The following is a 19,478-nucleotide window of genomic DNA, read 5'->3' as shown; positions in this document are numbered from 1 at the left end:
TGTGTCTGTGTCACATTTTGGTAATTATTGCAATATTTTAAACTTTTTCATTATTATTACATCTGTTATGGTAACCTGTGATTAGTGATCTTTGATGTTAGTTACTATTGCAAAAAGATTATAAATCACTGAAGGCTCAGGTTAGCATTTTTTAGCAATAAAGTATCTTTTAATTAAGGTATGTATGTTGTTTTTTTAGGCATAATGTTATTGTACACTTGATAGACTACTAGTTACTTGTAAATATAACTTCTACATGCACTGGGAAACCAAGTATTTGTGACTTGCTTTATTGTGATAGTCACTATATTGCAAATTTATTGCGGTGGTCTGGAACCAAACCCACAGTATCTCTGAGGTATGCCTGTATTTATAATGTGCGTTTCATAATTGGTGTTTCAAAAGATTGGAATGTGGTAGAAAGGTACAAACTCAGTTTTTAATAAAGAATTACAGAATGAGTGTGAAATACGTGTAATTTAGAGGTAGGTAGTGGCAGCAAGCAGGTGAATAAAGACTAGATACCTTGTGTATCTGAAGGAAATTGTTGGAGGGCAGCAAAAATTAAGATTCTAGAAATAGTAGGAAAATGAATGGAATTGAAAAGGGATATTTTATATAAAAATGAATGGAAAGAAATATATAATGGTGAAAACAAGTATTCATTGCTCAGTAACCTCATAACTGTCTTTTTATCTGCCATTTTCTGTCTCTAAATATACAAGTAAAAACTGAAGCATATAACAAAACAGTTTGTTCCCAGCAAGCATGCAGTGAAGCTGTGCTGACCCTCCAAGATTGGACACAATTCCTTTAATCTAAAGATTGCTAGACTCTCATATATGTTGCCCTTATTAGAAGATGAAACATTTCTCTTTCTTCTGCACTAGAATCATGGCATCACTGTTTCCTGCAAGGTTCATGAATCCATAGGTGCTTTTAGTGTTTATTCCCTTCTTTGTATGTTTTAAAAGTGAAATTCATGTTTTCTGAGAGTTCAAGATATGTACTTTTTTTTTGGGGGGGGGATAATACCGTGTATACCCTTGTCTCAGTGTTTATTGTAAACTAACCAATTATAAAATTAAGGTTTTTTCTTAAACTCAAGATTTGATGAAAAATTGATATATACTTACTTAAACTTCTATTCATAAAAGTTCTTCAATCTTCAGAATACCTGATTTTCTAAAATTGTAGCTTAATAGATACAAATTTCACTTCAAAGCTTGGTTTATTATTAGGTAGAGAATTTTAGGTGCTTTTCTGTGCAGAGGATTCCGATTAATCATATAAGAAGAAAGATATAACCTTGAAAAAAAATACTTGCTTTAGAGGTTGCTGAAGTTGAATTTTTCAGTTGAAATGAGTTTTCATTTTGGCAATGCATTTTGTCATTCACAAATGAAAAGTAACACAAGCTTATAAATGATGTCAAGGTAGAAAAATGATATTGGTTAACAAGTAGATTATGTAGCAGGTATAAGGCACTCTTTGGATTCTTTCAAGCTGTATTAATATTCTTGATAAGCTTTTAAACTCTGAACAATTGTTTAGAATGCTAACAGTGTTGTCAACCTGTCATGGCTTATTTGCAGCTGGCTTGTCTCTTGGAGTGGGGACAGACATTTGTTTTTCATGTGGTATGTCGGGAGTATGAACTGGAAAGACCAAAATCAGTAATAGTATGTCAGCATGGAATTGATCGTCGGTTCTGTGAATCCAAGGTATGTTAACAGATATGTTAGCAGTATTATAAATATTTATGGCTTTTTTCGAAGTGAAAGAGATATCAGCTTTAAATCAACTGCACATAGCATCAAGTAAACACCAAAGTTCAGTTTTTTCAATTACTAAAATTATTTTGAACATGTATAGCCACTTGTTATTTAGTTGTAAATGTTTAAAATATGAGGTAATTATTAAAACATACATTCACAAATAAATGGAGATATTATAAAATTATGTCTTATCTCTTACTGCATTATTATACTAACTCTTTGGGATATGGATGTGTGTTTATGTAGAAGGTTTAGAAATTGGAGGAGGAAGGTTAAATTCCTTACATGGCATTGTTTGCAGACCCTTCTGGAACATACATATTCTCCTTTAACATGATTAGCAATGTGGGGCATTTGCCAAGTTTCCTGACTCCAGATCTTACGCTCTTTCTACCGCTTTGCACTACCGCGACTAAGGGTCATTACAGTACCTTCAAGAGGGTTGTAAAAAGTAGATAGTAATTCCTAAAATCATGTACAGGGGCAGAGAGATGCAGAGTGTTATTTTGTAGTAAGCACTGTTCCTTATGCATTTAGGGTGAGGAACATTTTTTAAGTATGCTCCTTTGAGAAAACCTGGAAAACATTGTAGTTTCAAAAAAGAAAAATAACTTACCCTAATTCTACAACATAGAGATAGCCATTGCTAACAGTTTAGTTTTTCTTTCTAGTTGCTTTTCTATGTGTCTTTCCTTTCTTTTTTCTTTTGTTATACAAACTGTATGTTTGCTATTATATTACTGTGAGTCGGAAGTAATTCATTCTGCTTTTAATTTTACGTCCAAGAAAATCTGTAACCTGTGCTAATTTACCATCAATAAAGGAAACAGCTGTAATTGGTGATAAAATTATTTATTTTCTTGTTATAAACGCAATGCCAGGCTCCAGGGAATTGGTTCCTTAGTCATTAGTTTCTTACCAATAATTTGTACATACTTGTAGGTATCTCCTCCCTCTTTTATTTTTTTTTTTCCTACTAATACTCAAAGCTTTTAAGTTGTATTATAATTTTAAAAAATCAACTTCATTGAGGCATAATTTACATACAATAAATTCACCCTTTTTAAGTTTGAGTTTTGAGAAAAGTTATATATACTGGTATAACCCTTACCACCAATGAAGATCTAGAACATTTCTATCACCTTAGGAAATTCCTTTGTGACCCTTCGCAGTGAGACACTATTCCACACATCCACTGATATTCTTTCTGTCATTTTAGGTCAGATTTTCTTTAAGGTCTATTTCGTGTGGAGGAAATATATTAGTATAGAGCACCGACTATCATACAAGACACCTGCCTTCTAGTCCTGGCTCTGCCACTGATGAGCAGAGTACAAGCTGTTGGGCTGGTAATTTATTCAGGGCTGCCATTTCCCAAAGAAGTTCATTGAAGTTGGGGATATGTATGTTATCTTCCAACCTAATCATGACCAAATCTATGTTTTAGGAGTAAAACAAAAATAAATTTGTGTGGATTTTCCTAGATATCATCATAACATTTACAGTTCATATATTTGTGGATGTGTGTAAAAATGTGCCTGTGAATGGAATATGAAATACTCTTAAGAAAATCTTACAACTTTAAACTCCTATACAGTCCTTATAAACTGAAGTTGTTTATCAGTTTCCTTTGGCTGTTCTTTTTGAGTTTCAATAACAAGTTTTATATGTATTCTGTCAGTGTAGTATTGCCACATGCCACTTTTGAATGAAAGTGACACATGGTTGCTTATGATTAGTTTTCTAATTAGCAAGACTTTAATTGCTGATTATTTTGTTTATCATTATAAATATATCTAATTATAAATATATAATTTATCATTATAAAAAAGTTAAATTTAATTGATATTTTAAAATACACATGTAACAAGACTTGTGTTTATTTAAAGAAGCAGATTTATGTATCAAAATAATGAATTGATGGTGAAGAATTAAATGTTCAATCCATTTCATTTTAGTTGAGTTGTATTCCTGGGCCTTGTCCAACTTCAGATGATTTGAAGTATACTATGACTCGTTTAGCAGTAGATGGAGCTGATATTTATATTGTGGAGCATGGCTGTGCTACAAATATAAAGGTACACATTTGTCTATTTCTTGGCCAGTGTAATTCTTTTTCCTTTTTGCCAAACCAAATCTCCATTTCTTGAAATAAAACACATATTTATAGTTTGCCATCTCGCAGAATAGTACAGAGTTCTAGGAGATAGCTTTCTATTTTATACCATCTGTGTTCTCTTCCAGTCTTAATTTTTAAAGGCACACTTTCACTACTTTTTTACTCTGAATTATTATAACCTTGCTTTATGGCAGGGATATAAACTGGTAGCGTGCTTATATGGCAGGAACATAAATTGGTAATGTTTTTAAAAGATTTAATTTTGAATTCCTTTAGGTTTTATTCATTTATATTTCCTGTCTGCCTCCTGGAAACATTTGTTTGCCACTGCTGCTTACTGGTTACTGTTTAAAATCAAGCCTTGTTAAGATTCTGTGATTTCATTACTTACTACTCTTCTAACTTTTCTTTCCTCCATCTCTCATTTTCCTTTGGAATTATGTTCTTTTCCTTTTATCCTCTTTTTTAAATTGAATGTTTATTTTTATTCTGTTGCATTTATCTTTTCTATTTCCCCTTTCTCTTTTTTCCTTTCCCTTTCTTTTCTTCCTTATATTTCATGCAATTTGAAATAATTACTTATTCTATAGTTTACTCTAAGTTGCTTAAAAATACAGAAACTACAGTTTTGTTTCATTTTCTTCATTCAACTTTAGATGGGTGCAATTCGGGTTGCAAACTGTAATCTCCACAATCAGTCGGTTGGGGAAGGAATAAGTGCTGCAATTCAGGATTTTCAAGTGAGACAGTACATTGAACAATTGAATAATTCCAGAGTTGGGCTTCAGCCTGCAGTACTACGGAGGGCCTACTGGCTTGAAGCTGGGTCAGCCAACTTAGGACTTATTACTGTTGATATTGCATTAGCTGCTGATCATCATTCTAAACATGAGGCGCAAAGACATTTCTTAGAAACTCATGATACCAGAACTAAGAGGTAAGTGAAATTTAGGAATGGTAATAGTCTCAAGTTCAGATGAAAATTACTAGATAATTATAGAGGAAATTCTACCGTTAAGAATGGAATAAGAATGTCTAAAATAAAGACTGAATGTGATTGTGCTGGGTATACCTCAATGAATAAATAAAGATTTTATATTTAAGTAATCACATTGTATACATCATCTGATGATGGTGTGGTTGCTGGAAAAAAACATTATTTTTTGATATGTTTCTAAGCCCATGCTGTGTATGTCAACAGTGAAACAAGTATAAATTACTGGCCCCCAAATAACATTTTGTAAAGCACTACACTCCCTTCTCTCTCACCACAGCCCTCCACTTCCAATATGTCATTCCTAGAAAACACCATTACTAATCACCATTTATTCTACAAAACTTCTTTTGTAGGCCTTCACAACTGCAGGGAAGACTCAGAGTACCTAAACCTTAAGAAATGATTATATCTGCTTTTTAAAAAGTTGACAAAGCTTCTTACTGAATTACATCTGTTTAAAATGATAGTATGACTTTTTCCATCCCCATTTCTTCCCTTCTAAAGTTTATAAAGCTTATTTTAAAAATAGAGAAAATTATTAAGAAATAAAGGAAAATAATTATAGCCCTATTACACTGAATTTGTTACATTTCTTTCCAGTATTTTTAGTGTATTTTTCTTATACTTGCAGTCATCCTGTATTTACATTTAAAAATCCTGCATATATGTAATGTTGCCCTTAAAAAAGACAAAAGAGCCCATTTTTTGGTTTGTTTTTACCAGCAAAATGAGTTTTTTTGGGAATAGCAAAGAATTGCAGTTCAAGACAAGCAAACTGTGGCAAACCGTAGGCAAGTCTGGAGAACAGAGGAGAGGAGAGAACAGAGGAGAGAAGGGAGGAGACTGGAGAGGCTGTGGGTTCTTCGTTGGCTGCAGCCCTTGGGCAGCTTGTTTTTGCTGGGTCAGGAGGCTGGCGTCTGCAAGCTGTGGACTGATAAAGCTCCTTTTAAACGAATGATAATGCACCCATCAAAAAGGTATATTGTGCTTTACTTAGCCATTGCCCTTACATTAAATACGTAGATTGTTTCTAAATTTTTCATTATACATCAAAGCTTTTCCCAGGATTTCTGGGTATTTCCTTTAAATAGCTTCCTTAAAAGGTTATATGACTGTGTTAAAAACTGAGCTTTTTATATGCATTCCCAAACTACTTCCTAGAAGGATTATTTCATTTTATATTCCCAGTGGCTTTTTAGGAGAGTTTCTGTCTTACTGCACCTTTGCTACCCTTTGAGTGTTTTATAATAACCGAAAGGTGGTATCTCTTTGCTTTATTTTGCATTTATTTTGAGTTTAATACTTTTTTTCAAATATTTATTGGCTATTTTTATTTCTTCATTTGTGAATTGCCTGCTAGTATTCTACATACATTCATTTATTGGGATCTTGGTATATTTCTTACCAATTTTTAAGAGCTCTTTATAGATTATCGCCCTTTTCTGATCCCTGGTGCTAATATTTTGCAGTTTGTTTCTTTTATTTTTTTATTCTTATGTTAAACAGATTTTAATTCTTATGTATTCAAATATGTTAACCTTCCCCTTTTGTAATTTCTTGTACTAATTTGAGAACACTCTTTTTGCTAGTAATCGCATGACCCCTGTACTTTCTTATTTTTTTCTGTTCCTAACCATCTTGATTTTTTTATGGTGTATGTGCATTAATACACACCATCTGGATTTTTTATGGTGTGTGTGTATTAATACAGTCAAGGATATAAATAGATTTTTCTGCAAATATCTATTCAGATATAGAGGAAAAATTAATACCTAACACATACTCATTTCACAAAATGTTTAAATATTTTCCTCTATTAACTTTTCCCAAAGAACTGTTTTTCTAGTTAAAAGAAATCCCTTTGAGGTTTTTATTGGGATTACATTAATCTTTTAGGTTTATTTAAGATGTTGATATCTTGTAAATCTAAGTACGAAAACTCAAGTGTGGAGAATATTGTTTAAAGAAACTTTGGTTTCTTTGTTAATTATTGCTCAGGAAGCCAGTGAGTATGAACCCAGTGCCTGTTCTGATAGGTCAGGTGGTAGTACAAGGTATTAGTGAAGCTAAGGAGGTGGCTTCATGTGATTTAGGGCCTCATTTAGGTTAGTTTCAGTGCTGTGGTTTGTCCAGAATTGTGAAGAGTTTGAGATTTTATCCTACTTACAAGCTGACAAATTATCCTGCCACAGTTTCCTGAGTGCTGCCAGAAGATATAAGAAACCTGGTGAGAGACAGAAGACTTTATTACTCACAGAAAAAGCGCTAGCCAGAGTCAAAAATGTTTGCATTGGTTCCCTGTGCCCTCCAAGTAGGATTGCCAGATAAAATACAGGTTGCACAGTTACAATTGTTTCAGATAAACAACAAATAACTTTTTAGTATAAGTACACCCCACATATTGCATAGGACAAACTTATTTTTATTTGCATTTTTATTTGCTAAACCTGGTACCCCTATCCCTGAGTCCCATGGGGGTGTCAGAAAAGACCCATGATGGATGTTTACACATAGTGGGATGCATTACAGAAGAGGCACACTGAGCTTAGGGATTCTACCTAAGAATAAAAATTCTACTTTTATAATAAGTGGAAGCAAGCCTGCTCTTTTCCAGGGTGAGACATTACCTCATCCCTTAAGGTTGCTTACTATCAGCACAATCCTGAGAAATGGCCTGGTCAGAGCCTTGCATTCTTGGCATATCCAGCAAGAACAAGTAGGGCTGTTTAGGGCCCGTGGTGAATTGCTTCTCCCTACATGGTAGCTCATTGATCTGCTTTGGCTGCCTTAGTGCATATTTGACTCCCAGGAGTTTTGGGGAGTAGGTGTATTCATTTCTGATAAAACTGGAAAAGTTACTGGACTCCCAGACCATTAGTTTCATTGGATTAGTATTTCTGAAAAGTATAGTTCCTAAACCACCAGCACCAAGGCCTCCTTGGAACTTGTTAGTAATCAGGCCTTCCCAGACTTCAATCAGTAACTCTGGAGGTGGAGCCTAGTTCTCCATATTTTAATAAGCCCTCCCGGTGATTCTAATGCAAGCTGAAGTTTGAGAACTAGCACATTGGTTTATTAGACAGGGAAGGGGAGCTTACATTTGTTGTGCAACTTCTGTATTCCAGATTTTGCATCAGGTGCTTTACATATGTTATACATATTTTTCCTTCTGTCTTCTCTAGATGGATATTCCTCTTCTAATTTGATATATTAATTTCTTCACTTCTAGCTTGATATATTTATTCCATCTTATTTTTCACATCTCAAATATTATTTTTTGAAAGGTTACGTGCATTTTCTTTGTCACAACACCCTGTTCTTTTCCTCAGAGCTTTACTGTAATTTATGATTAGATATTCTTATTTGTGGCCTGTCTTTGCCTCTGTACTGTAAACTTCACACGGATAAGGCTATGTCATTTTTGCCTAGCACAATACAAGGCACACAGTAGATGTGTTCAGGAAATATAAATGAATGAATGTAAAGTGAAAATGCAATACCTATTCTGTCTTCCTATGAGAGCCCTGAGGATCCAGTGAGATAATGCATGTGGAAATGCTTAGAAAAATGGACTGTTAATATGAGGTTTTATTAAAGTAAAAAAAAAAAGAAGGAATAAAGATATATTTCCCAGACTTATATAATATTATTTAAGGAAGGGGAGTTAATAAATGCTGACAGTTTTCTGTGGGGGTCACTCACAGAGCTTGAAGAATTTTACAGACATTTTACAGAATTTTACAGACATCTTATTGTCTTAATTCTCAATACTTTATTCAGAGTCCTTATTACAAAATAATTACAATTTTTTTCCTAAAATATAGAATGGTGCATTATTTTTATTGAGAAATAATTTTTTACTTGCCCCATATTTATAACATTTTGATGTACTAGAAATAGGCTCTGAAATGCTAAAGATAATAATCTATTAAGCATAATCTATACTAATAGTTTTGTCTACTTTTTAAATTTTTATTCATTTTAAAAAATTTTATTTATTTTTGGCTGTGTTGGGTCTTCGTTGCTGCATGTGGGCTTTTCTTCGTTGCGGTGCACGGGCTTCTCATTGCAGTGGCTTCTCTTGTTGCAGATCACAGGCTCTAGGTGCGCGGGCTTCAGTAGTTGCAGCACACGGGCTCAGTAGTTGTGGTGCAAGGGCTTAGTTACTCCTCAGCATGTGGGATCTTCCCGGACCAGGGCTCGAACCCATGTCCCCTGCACTGGCAGGCAGATTCTTAACCACTGCACCACCACGGAAGTCCCTTGGCTACTTTTTAGATTAATGTTTAAATTTTTAGTTCTTTTGAGAATGTTTACTGCTGTCTTTAAACTGGATTTAAATGTCTAATTTTTATATATATGCTTCTTTTTTAGCTTTTTTTTGTTTGTTTGTTTTTGTGGTTCGCGGGCCTCTCACTGTTGTGGCCTCTCCCATTGCGGAGCACAGGCTCCGGATGCACAGGCTCAGCGGCCATGGCTCACGGGCCCAGCAGCTCCACGGCATGTGGGATCTTCCCGGTCCGGGGCACGAACCCGTGTCCCCTGCATTGGCAGGCGGACTCTCAACTGCTGCGCCACCAGCGAAGCCCTAGCTCTTTGTTTTTTTTTTTTTAACATGTGCTCTATTTCTCATTATTGTTCCTACCTATTTTCATCTCACCATGGTGAGACTTTTTTTTTTAAGAAAGGCAAAATAACTAAAAAGATAGTCCATTGTAAAAACAAACTTCTTTAAAAAATATTAACAGTTATATTTAATTGATTATCTGCTCAAAAGTTTCTGATTTCTTAATGATTTTTTGTTATGTTGTTGTTCTTTTGTTTGTTTCATTTTGGGTTTTGTTTAGGTTGTGGTTTTTGTGGCCAGATGATACCCTGAAGAATAAGAGGTGTAGGAACAAGTGTGGTTGTCTTGGTGGCTGCAGATTCTTCGGCGGCACAGTAACTGGCCTAGATTTCTTCAGACTTGAAGAGTTGACACCTTCCAGTAGCTCTGCATTTTCAAGCACGAGTGCAGAGTCTGATATGTATTATGGACAGTCTCTGCTACAGCCTGGAGAATGGATCATTACTAAAGAAGTTCCCAAAACTGTAGATGGTAATGTGTTGTCACTTGTGTTAATCTTTTATTATCTTCATCCCTATGCCATTCTGAGAGAAGTTCAGTGTTACTTTGTTCAACTTAGTTTTTTGAGCAGTCTTACATGTAGGGTTTAGTATAATCTGTCTTTGTTTTGCAGGTGATTAACTCTAGCCAAATAAGACTAGTGAGTTTTTCAGAGTTGCACAAGGCAAAAGTAGATCTACTATTCAGATCTTCTGCTGTTAACATGGGTGATTTTTCCTAGCCCAGCTTATTCTAAATATTTCCTTATATATCATTATTTCCCTAGAATCCAGATTCCAGAAATATACTTAGGAATAGCTATGCTTTGAGGTAACGATTGTTTTACCAGCTTACTTTTATAGGAAAAACTTATCAATAGAAATATTTATACTATTGGCCCTCATTTTATTCACTACTTTTGCAAAATATTCTTCTTACTAAAACTGTACATGTCAAGAAGATAAATTTGGTCTTAGAGCCTGTAGGATAACTTTGCAAATACATGAGTTTGATATGAACAGTGAATGGTGGCTTTAGGCATACTGGATTTATATTTATCTAGCATCTTTTCTCCAAAGACTTCAGAAATGCATTTTCCTTTGTGTTTCTTAGTTGTGTATTCCTACAATTAAGTGCAATACTTAACTGCTTAAGTTGCCATGCTGTCAAGAAGTGAAATGTAGAAAAGTCTTGACATCTCACCAGTATTTAGCTATTTTTCCTTGATCCATTCAGAAACATTAACTTAGCTCTGCCTTTTGTCAGTAGACAAAGATAGAAAAGAAGTAGTTTTAACTTTAAGAATTTATTGGATTGATTTTCATGTGTAAGGAGCTCTTAGAGGAAAGAGCTAGACTACTACATATGCCAAATTCTTGTTTAAATGATATTTCACTGAATATTAATAAATGTGTACATGTTATTTTAAGATTACTTGACTTCAGCAGTTTTACTAGAATAAGAGCAGATTATCTTATAAAATCAGCAAACACCAAAACTTCTTGACATTTAAAGGTCAAGAAACATACGAAATAAAATTTACTTAGCTGTCTTCTTATAATATTACTTTATTTCTTTTGAATAATGTTTGTTTTTAAAAGTGTTCACAGGCATTTCTTATTTCATCCACAAACTACCATGTGAGTTCTTTATTTTCCCTGTATATGGTGAAGTAACTGAGGTCATCACTGAGGCTGAGTTGCATGAAGTCAAAAAGTCATGTATATGGCTGAGCATAAACTAGAATTACAGTCATCGAAACCACTTTAGTTCTCTCCACCCTAGTAGAGCTGGCACTATTTATAAAGTTGTTGTTTGATTTTCTGATCTGCAGATCAAAATTTAACTATCGCAAACTCAAGGAAGAAAATCTACAGGGAATTTACACATGGTATAAAAGGGAGAAAATAGCAATTTCTCTAACAGTAAACAAAAGAAACCTCATTTTAGTTCTTATACCGTGTAATAGGGAGTGTCTGTGTCTCCTAGTGATTTTCTCAGGAATGAGCTGTAATTGGTAAATTGCCATAAGTTTCTTGTGCAGGGAAGATTGGAATTAGTCCCTGTGTATTCCAGGAGCCACATATAGATGTACAGTGTCAGGATAGAATCAAGGAGGGCATATCGATGGAACTAAAGAATTTCCTTGGAAGGTCAATGAACACTAGTTTCCTATCACTTAGAAATGACTCAAACCCATTTTTCTTTTGACTTTTGTTGGATTTTTACATTTGTGGTGGTAGAAGCAAATAATATTACTTATACTGTAAGTTCTTAAGTCTTCTTACCGCTTAAGTTCCATCTAGAAGTGCCTTCTGCTTGGAGAGATGTTTTCTCCTACTAGTATGTTCTTCTTTCTTGAGTAGCACAAGGATGGCTGGAGGAGAGGGGAAGTAGGGCAGTAGTTAATTTTTGGATCTAAGCAGCTATAGAATTCTCCTTTTATCCCTCTCCACCCCCAATTTACATAACATATCACAGGGCTCTTATAAAAGACTGAGAAAATGTTCCAAATTAAAGAAAACATGACAACTGAATGTAATAATATACAGACCTAGATTGGATCCTATACTGGAGAGGGCAGAAGTGCTTTAAAGGACATTATTGGGTCATTTGAGAAAATTGGAAAGCACGTGGTAGACTAGATAACAGTATGGTATAAACACCAAATATACCAAGTTGATAATTATACTGTGTTTTTATATTATTCTTAGGAAATAAACCTTTAAGTTTAGGGTAAAAACCTACTACATCTGCAAATTACTCTCAGATGGTTCCAAAAATATTATGTCTATTTATAAAAATAGAGTAAATGGGGGCAAAGTGTTTAAGATAGGTAATTTCAAGTAAAATATCTTTGATGGCTTGATTACCACTCTTGAAAGTTTTCTAAGTTGGAAAATTTTCATATAAATAGCTTAAAAAAAGAAAATTCACTGTGTATGGACTCTGGATTCATACTTATGTTGATATCTTTCTGTAGTGTTTAGCATATTGCTATGTGAAATTAGTTACTTGTGCTTTTTTAAAATGATTATATACTTAAAAACAGGGAATTGGATTAAGTTATCATATTTTTCATAGATTGCTTTTGAAATTATTATGTTTATGTAACTCACTTTTTTGTTTGTTTAGGTAATGTGAATGGCATGAAGAGGAAAGAATGGGAAAACAAATCAGTGGGAATAGAAGTAGAGAGAAAAACTCAGCACCTTAGTCTTCAAGTACCATTACGATCTCATAGCTCATCCTCTTCTTCAGAAGAGAATAGTAGCTCTAGTGCTGCACAGCCTCTATTGGCTGGTGAAAAGGAAAGTCCCTCTTCTGTTGCCGATAATCATTTGGTTCAAAAAGAATTCTTGCATGGTACGAAAAGAGATGATGGCCAAGTGAGGTCAGTATTCAATTAGATTTAGAAACCTGATCGTAGGATTACAAGTGCTTAAAACTGTGGCAAGGAAAACTTCTCTCCTCTCAACTCACCTGTTGTAGAGAATTTTTTCTCCTCCTGAACTTATTTTTAAATGTCCATTTGCTGTTGTTTTTCTGATTACAAAAGTAATACATATGTATTCATTCCAGATGCTAGGAAAATACAGAAAAGTATAAGAAAAATGAATATTTCTTGTCATCCCACCACTGAGAGTGAACCGTTGTTAACATTTGGATATTATCCTTCCAGTGTGTTGAATATTTTTTGGTCCTTCTTTTGGCCCCTAGTTGATTACTTGCTTCTTGAAATACACTTTCCTCTCGACTTGATAGCACATTTCAGATTTTCCTCCCATCTCCTTGGCTTTTCCTTCTCCATCTCTATTTCTAAGTCCTCCATTTTTTTTTCCCTCCCCTTCTTTCTCTTCCTGTTACAGCCTGCCATTTGTTAAATGTCATTATCCCTTAAGACTGTTATGTACCCTTTTCTCCACTGACTCTATACTGTTTCCCTAGGCAGTCTTAGTAACTGTTTGGCTTCAATTATGATCTGTAGCTAACATCTTATAAATGTTAAAAACTCCATCCAAAACCTTTGTCCCTATGAACCTAGCTACCTTCTTGATGTTTCATGGACGGCTCAAACTCAACATATTAAAAATTGATCTTGTGCCTATCATGTTCAACTTGTTGTGCCTCAGTAAACGGCACTAGTATATCAGTTGCTGAAGTCAGAAATATTGGGGTTATCTGTGACTTCTCCCTCTCTCATTTCCTCTCATTTAATCAAAGGCCCCTGGTATGTTTTGTTACATAAACTTTTAAAGGATGTGGGAAAATAAACTTATAAATGCATTAGTGTTCATGGATTATGGATAGAAGATTATACTCTGGGTTTCTTTAAATTTTTATTGTGTTTTAAGTTGCCTCAATTTTTTTTTTTTGGAACTCTGTGGAGTAGGAACATATATTGTACTGTTTTGCTACTTTGTATGGATATTTTATTGTAAAAGTTTACAACTTCCTTTATTTGTAAAATAAATGATTAATATATACAGAAAGGATTTTATAAGTACTTCTATTTATACTTAAATTATATGGTGTGCAGTAAATGTTAATAGTTTTTCTTTCTGTTTTAGCATTCCTACAGAAATTTCAGGAAATAGCCCTGTGTCTCCTAATACTCAGGATAAGTCAGTAGGTCAGTCTCCTCTGAGATCTCCCTTGAAACGACAAGCCTCTGTATGTTCCACCCGACTTGGAAGTACCAAGAGCCTTACTGCTGCTTTTTATGGGGACAAGCAGCCTGTTACAGTTGGAGTCCAGTTTAGTAGTGATGTCTCCCGAAGTGATGAAAATGTACTAGACTCACCAAAGCAGAGAAGAAGTTTTGGTTCATTTCCATATACACCATCAGCAGACTCTAATTCATTTCATCAGTATCGATCAATGGATTCCAGCATGTCAATGGCTGATAGTGAAGCTTACTTTTCTGCAGCTGAAGAATTTGAGCCCATTAGCAGTGACGAAGGCCCTGGAACTTATCCAGGTAGAAAAAAGAAGAAAAAGCAAGCCCAGCAGATTGACTACAGTAGGGGTTCCATATATCACAGTGTAGAAGGACCACTTACTGGCCATGGAGAAAGCATTCAGGATCCTCGGACTCTGCCATTCAAAACTCATCCTTCCCAGGCTTCCTTTGTTTCTGCATTAGGTGGAGAGGATGATGTTATAGAGCATCTGTATGTTGTAGAAAGTGAGAAAACAGCAGAGAGCGAACAGATTACTTCTCAGCAACCTGTGATGAATTGCTATCAGACTTACCTTACACAATTCCAAGTAATTAATTGGTCAGTGAAGCATCCAACCAACAAAAGAACCTCTAAGTCCTCATTGCATCGCCCCCTCGATCTGGATACACCAACCAGTGAAGAAAGCTCATCATCATTTGAACAGCTTTCTGTTCCAACTTTTAAGGTAGAAGCCAAATCATTAATTTCCACTGATAAATTTATGTAGGAAAATTGATTTTTAAGATATTTAAAAAATTACTCTCTCAGTCATTTTGCTACTTTTCTTAAAGATAAAATTCCTGAAGTCATGGCTTCATGTACGACAGTAGGCCTCAGGTTTATTGATGAGTATTATAAATTTAAGCATATAAAATTAAGGAATAGTTTCAGATTTGATCGTCAGAGTATTAACAATTAACGTATAGTCTGTGTCAACATTATATTCTAAGATTAGGATCATGTCTCTGTGAATTCATATTTTCTGTGTCTTAAAAGTAAAATTTTGAAATAGTTTTTAATTGTTGGTGTTCTATTATATTAATCCTTAACTGCTTCTATGCAAATCCAGTTCTGTACACTTGGTATTTGAGATCTTATAATTTAGTATTAATTAATTATTGTCCATTTCTGTAATGTGTTCTGTAAATAGCTTTTTTTTTTTAGGAAAGCTAAAAATAGGTCAAAATAAATTTAGTGATAATATCCAATATGAAGACATTTTTATAAAATTATAAATTTATAAGAGAACTTTTTATGATTTTAAAGACCAAAATTGAGCATATAAAATCTTATGGAACTGATTAACAATTGAAAAATCTCATGTGGTATATACTAACATGTACATATATACTTGTTTGAAGTGTCTAAATGTTAATATTCTCATATTATATTCAGATATTTATTATATACTACTGTGTGTTAGTCATTTGATGTTCAATGGTGAGGGAAACAGACATGGGGCTTATAGTTTAGGGTGAGAGACGGGCAGTAAATAGATAAATGGATAAGTACAGTATATGATTATAAATTCAGAAGTGTTATGAAGATAAAGGATGCTGGGATAGAGAATAATGGGGAGTGGGGCTGCCTAGCTTGTATTGACATGAAAGGTCAATCACAGGAGGTAATATTTAAACTGAAACTTAAAGGATGAGGAGGAATTGAGGAAGGGAAGACTTCGGGGCTCTATATACTATATTCAGGGCACAGGCATCGGCCTTGCTGAAGTTCTAAAGTGGGAAAGAAGTCAGTGTGCATGAGACATAGTGAGTTAGCAGAGAGCTTTGCACATGGTGAGGTTAGAGACCTGAACAAAGGCGAGGCCATTAAGGACCTGTAGACCAGGGTATCAGTAATTAGAATTTTAATTTCATTGGGAAATTCATGAGAGCTTTAAGGAAATGTGATGTGATCTCATGTACTTTGGCTACTAAGTGGAACAGAATTGGGGTGATCACCTAGGAGGCTGTCGCAGCAGCCTGTGCAAGAGATGATGGGCTTGGACCTAGTGATGGAAATGTGATAAGTGGAGTGAAATATCCTTAGAGATAAATGCATTTGAGTAATATGTATTGAAGGAAGAAGAAACAGAGAGTCACAAAATTTTGATTTTAAGGTTGTGCCCATTTCTTATCTTGCCTAAGTTACCCATGCCAACATTTTAAAATGTTCTCTTTATTCCATGTGAAAATATGTTGGTAAATGAATGTTCCAGTATAAAACTGAATTGCACTTGCTCTGAAAAATAGAGGTTAGAATTGCTGTGAGAGGTTAGAATTATTGTAGTATTTTCAATAAATCTAGTTTGATTAGGCAGTCAAATCTCTGGAGAAAATAAGTCAAGGAATTCATATCTTTAAACAACTTCAAAAATAGAACATAAGAAAGTTATTTTTCTTCATTAAATCTAAATAACAGGCTAGCATTTAAAGGGGTTTAGTTTGGTTATTCAAGTGCATTATTTATTTTATTTGTTATCTTTTATGGATATAAAATACAATCTAGCATTTCCTATAATTTAATGTTACTCTGGGATTCTTTCCCACTTAAAAGTTGATTGTGCTACAAGACTCTAAAATTAGCTTTTTCTAAGAAAAGCACAATTTAAAGAGGAACTATGGAGGAAAGACATTTGAAGCACTTGCTTTTAAGCTTTAGTTGTATAGTCTACTCTTGCTGAATCCTCACAGCCCTACTCTGTCATTTTTCTGAATAATTAGAAAATGAAATTGCCAGTTGAATATTTCCTGTGATTTTTTTCAATTTGTTAAATATTTATATCATACATATCAAAATCACATTAACAAGGTAATTTGGATAGTCACAAGTATCAGTTTATAGCATAAAATTACAGAATAATTAATATTAAAATTCTAGTCTATAAGTAATGTTTTATATTATTCTAGGTTATCAAACAAGGGCTCACAGCTAACTCTTTACTAGACAGAGGAATGCAGCTTTCAGGATCAACTTCAAAGTAAGTAAAAATTATATACTTTTGAAGTTTAAAGTCAGTCTTTCTTGATTATGAGATACAGAGAGTTCGTTCTGAGGAATAACCACTCTTTACTTGACTGTAGTCTTTATTTTTTGAATAAATAGACCCAAATAATTCAACTCTGTTGTCTTTCATGGCTTTGCCTACATGTATAAGTAGTCAGTAACATTTCTTTTTGACATACTATGCAAACCATAACTTGGCATATTAAAATTGGGAACTAACAAGAATTCAGTATTATAATTTTCATATTTTGGTAGAGCCCTGCCAAGTAAATATATCAAATTTTTTTTTATCATTGGATGTATTAACCATCTTTGATCAATTTGCATTTTACTGCCTCATTTGTCTTGTCCTTGAAGAGCATTTGGGACATATAATATCTAGTCCAATTTCATGAAATTTTTAGTTGAAATAAGTATAAGTTTAAGGGTCACTCATCTTAAGGAAGCTCCAACTTCTATTTTTTTCATATATATACTGGTCTTTTTAATATATACTTTGCTTGCTAAATTGTATAGTACACCATATACTCCTCTGGAAAAGAAAGCTGTTGATAACACAGATGATGAAACATTAACAGAAGAGTGGACCTTGGATCAACCAGTCTCTCAGACCAGAACAACAGCCATAGTTGAAGTAAAAGGAACCGTTGATATTGTTCTGACTCCCCTAGTGGCTGAAGCTTTAGACAGGTATTAATTTTGTCTAAAACTACAACTACTATTTTATAAAATAATAAGTGTATGTGATATAGTATTTTCATGAAAAAGAATGATGATGGCTATTTTGATTGAATAAAAATGAAAATATATTTTAAAAAGACTATGTTTCAGTTATCATTTGTTAGTTTTTCAGCCTAAATAATTATATATTGCAATATTATAATGTTATATTACATTGTATTTTCTACTTTTTGCTTTTGGGCTGATAAGCATAAAATTTACCAAATACCCAGGAACTAATTATTAAGTTTGATATTCTTACTACTGTCTGGTTAATGAAGGTATAAAGAGGAAATAATATATTGTCTGTCCTGCAAGGAGTTATAGTCTATCTAGGGAGACAAAACTAAGATGAATAAAATCTAGAATGGAACATAATGGGATAGATTAGATAAACTAGATCATAAGTGATATTAAAATGTTTCATACACTGTTTTTCTTCCCTCAGGTATATTGAAGCCATGGTTCATTGTGCTAGTACTAGACATCCAGCTGCAATTGTGGATGATCTACATGTCAAAGTCCTCAGGGAAGCTGTCCAAAATAGCAAGACTACTTTCTCAGAAAATGTAAGAACCTTTTGTTCAGTGAGTGTGGCAAATTGAGTATTCTTCACAGGTGCATAATATCCAACCTTGAAAAAAATTTGAATATACTAAAATTTTATTAGCCATTTAAATTGGAATACGTGAACATTTCTAAATAATCTTTATATGTCATTGGCTCCATAAGAGACAGCATAAGAGGAGTAAAATATTTTTTAAAATGTAGCATTATTTTTTCTTTTATTTTGGAAGTAGTTTTATTCTAAGCCTTTCCTAAAGAGCTTTGGTCCTGAGTGAATGAGTATTGTTTAGGAGTGGTACATTCATTTACTAAGAAAGCAAATCTGCATATTATTTTGGCTTTCCTCTGTGATTAGATAACTCGTATCTTAATAGTTTTGAGGTTATTTTTGTTCACCTCGGTGAATCAAGTCACTCACTGTCTTCTGGTGTGCGATATTTTACTTAACACTGTGGTCCTAGTCACAAAGCCAGTTTCTTAGCAGTCATATCCTGGTGATTAATCCTCATCTAGTGATTGTCCACTTGACTTTCAGTTGTATCTGAGTCGCATTTGGACTATGGACCAGAGTCAAGGTGAAAGTAAAGCTGATTGTTTTTAGTGATCCAGTTATTCAAGATATATTGGCATTTCATGTGATAGGTAGTTTGGCTAGAGGAGTACAAATCAAAAAAGAAATTTGAAAATATTCCCAGCCAACAAGGAGCTAATTATCAGAAACCAAATATGTTCTCAAGTACATGTTTTTATGTAGGCTGATTTTGCTTTATTTTATATCACTTCTCTCAACACTGGGGCTGCCAGTCTATTTTCTAGCTTTTCTAAGGTTTGGACTTTAAGCCTGGGAATGTAAACCAGAGGGCAGCTGGTACCTGGATGGGTATAAAGGAGCACAGTGAATAACAAGTTGCTGTTGTAGATGATATGGAAATTACGAAAGGTCTGTGAAATAATAATTCCGCTT

At 34.0% G+C, this 19,478-nt stretch overlaps 1 protein-coding gene across 8 annotated transcripts in view; it reads left to right on the top strand.

Annotated features, from left to right (window-relative positions):
- The window catches only part of BLTP1 (bridge-like lipid transfer protein family member 1), a 207,902-nt gene that overhangs the window by 88,035 nt on the left and 100,389 nt on the right, over window positions 1–19,478 (top strand). For 7 of the 8 annotated variants that reach the window (XR_016393200.1, XM_089911536.1, XM_089911537.1 and 4 more), the window contains 9 exons: window positions 1,596–1,724; window positions 3,737–3,856; window positions 4,554–4,834; window positions 9,742–9,992; window positions 12,636–12,894; window positions 14,072–14,909; window positions 17,131–17,201; window positions 17,744–17,917; window positions 18,396–18,516. Coding sequence is in view for 7 of the 8 variants with exons in the window: in XM_089911536.1 (XP_089767662.1) it covers window positions 1,596–1,724; window positions 3,737–3,856; window positions 4,554–4,834; window positions 9,742–9,992; window positions 12,636–12,894; window positions 14,072–14,909; window positions 17,131–17,201; window positions 17,744–17,917; window positions 18,396–18,516 (2,244 nt within the window). In the remaining variant the exon portion in view is untranslated. The remainder of the gene's footprint in view (window positions 1–1,595; window positions 1,725–3,736; window positions 3,857–4,553; window positions 4,835–9,741; window positions 9,993–12,635; window positions 12,895–14,071; window positions 14,910–17,130; window positions 17,202–17,743; window positions 17,918–18,395; window positions 18,517–19,478) is intronic. The other variant, XM_089911540.1, reaches the window with a different exon arrangement.

This window comes from Delphinapterus leucas, chromosome 5, assembly GCF_059928025.1.
Source record: "Delphinapterus leucas isolate spDelLeu-1000000601 "Yukka" chromosome 5, BTC_Dleu_Yukka2, whole genome shotgun sequence".
In the NCBI taxonomy this organism is placed as follows: domain Eukaryota; kingdom Metazoa; phylum Chordata; class Mammalia; order Artiodactyla; family Monodontidae; genus Delphinapterus; species Delphinapterus leucas.
The sequence above is the reverse complement of the archived record's forward strand: the minus strand, read 5'-3'. Positions and strand labels throughout refer to the sequence as shown.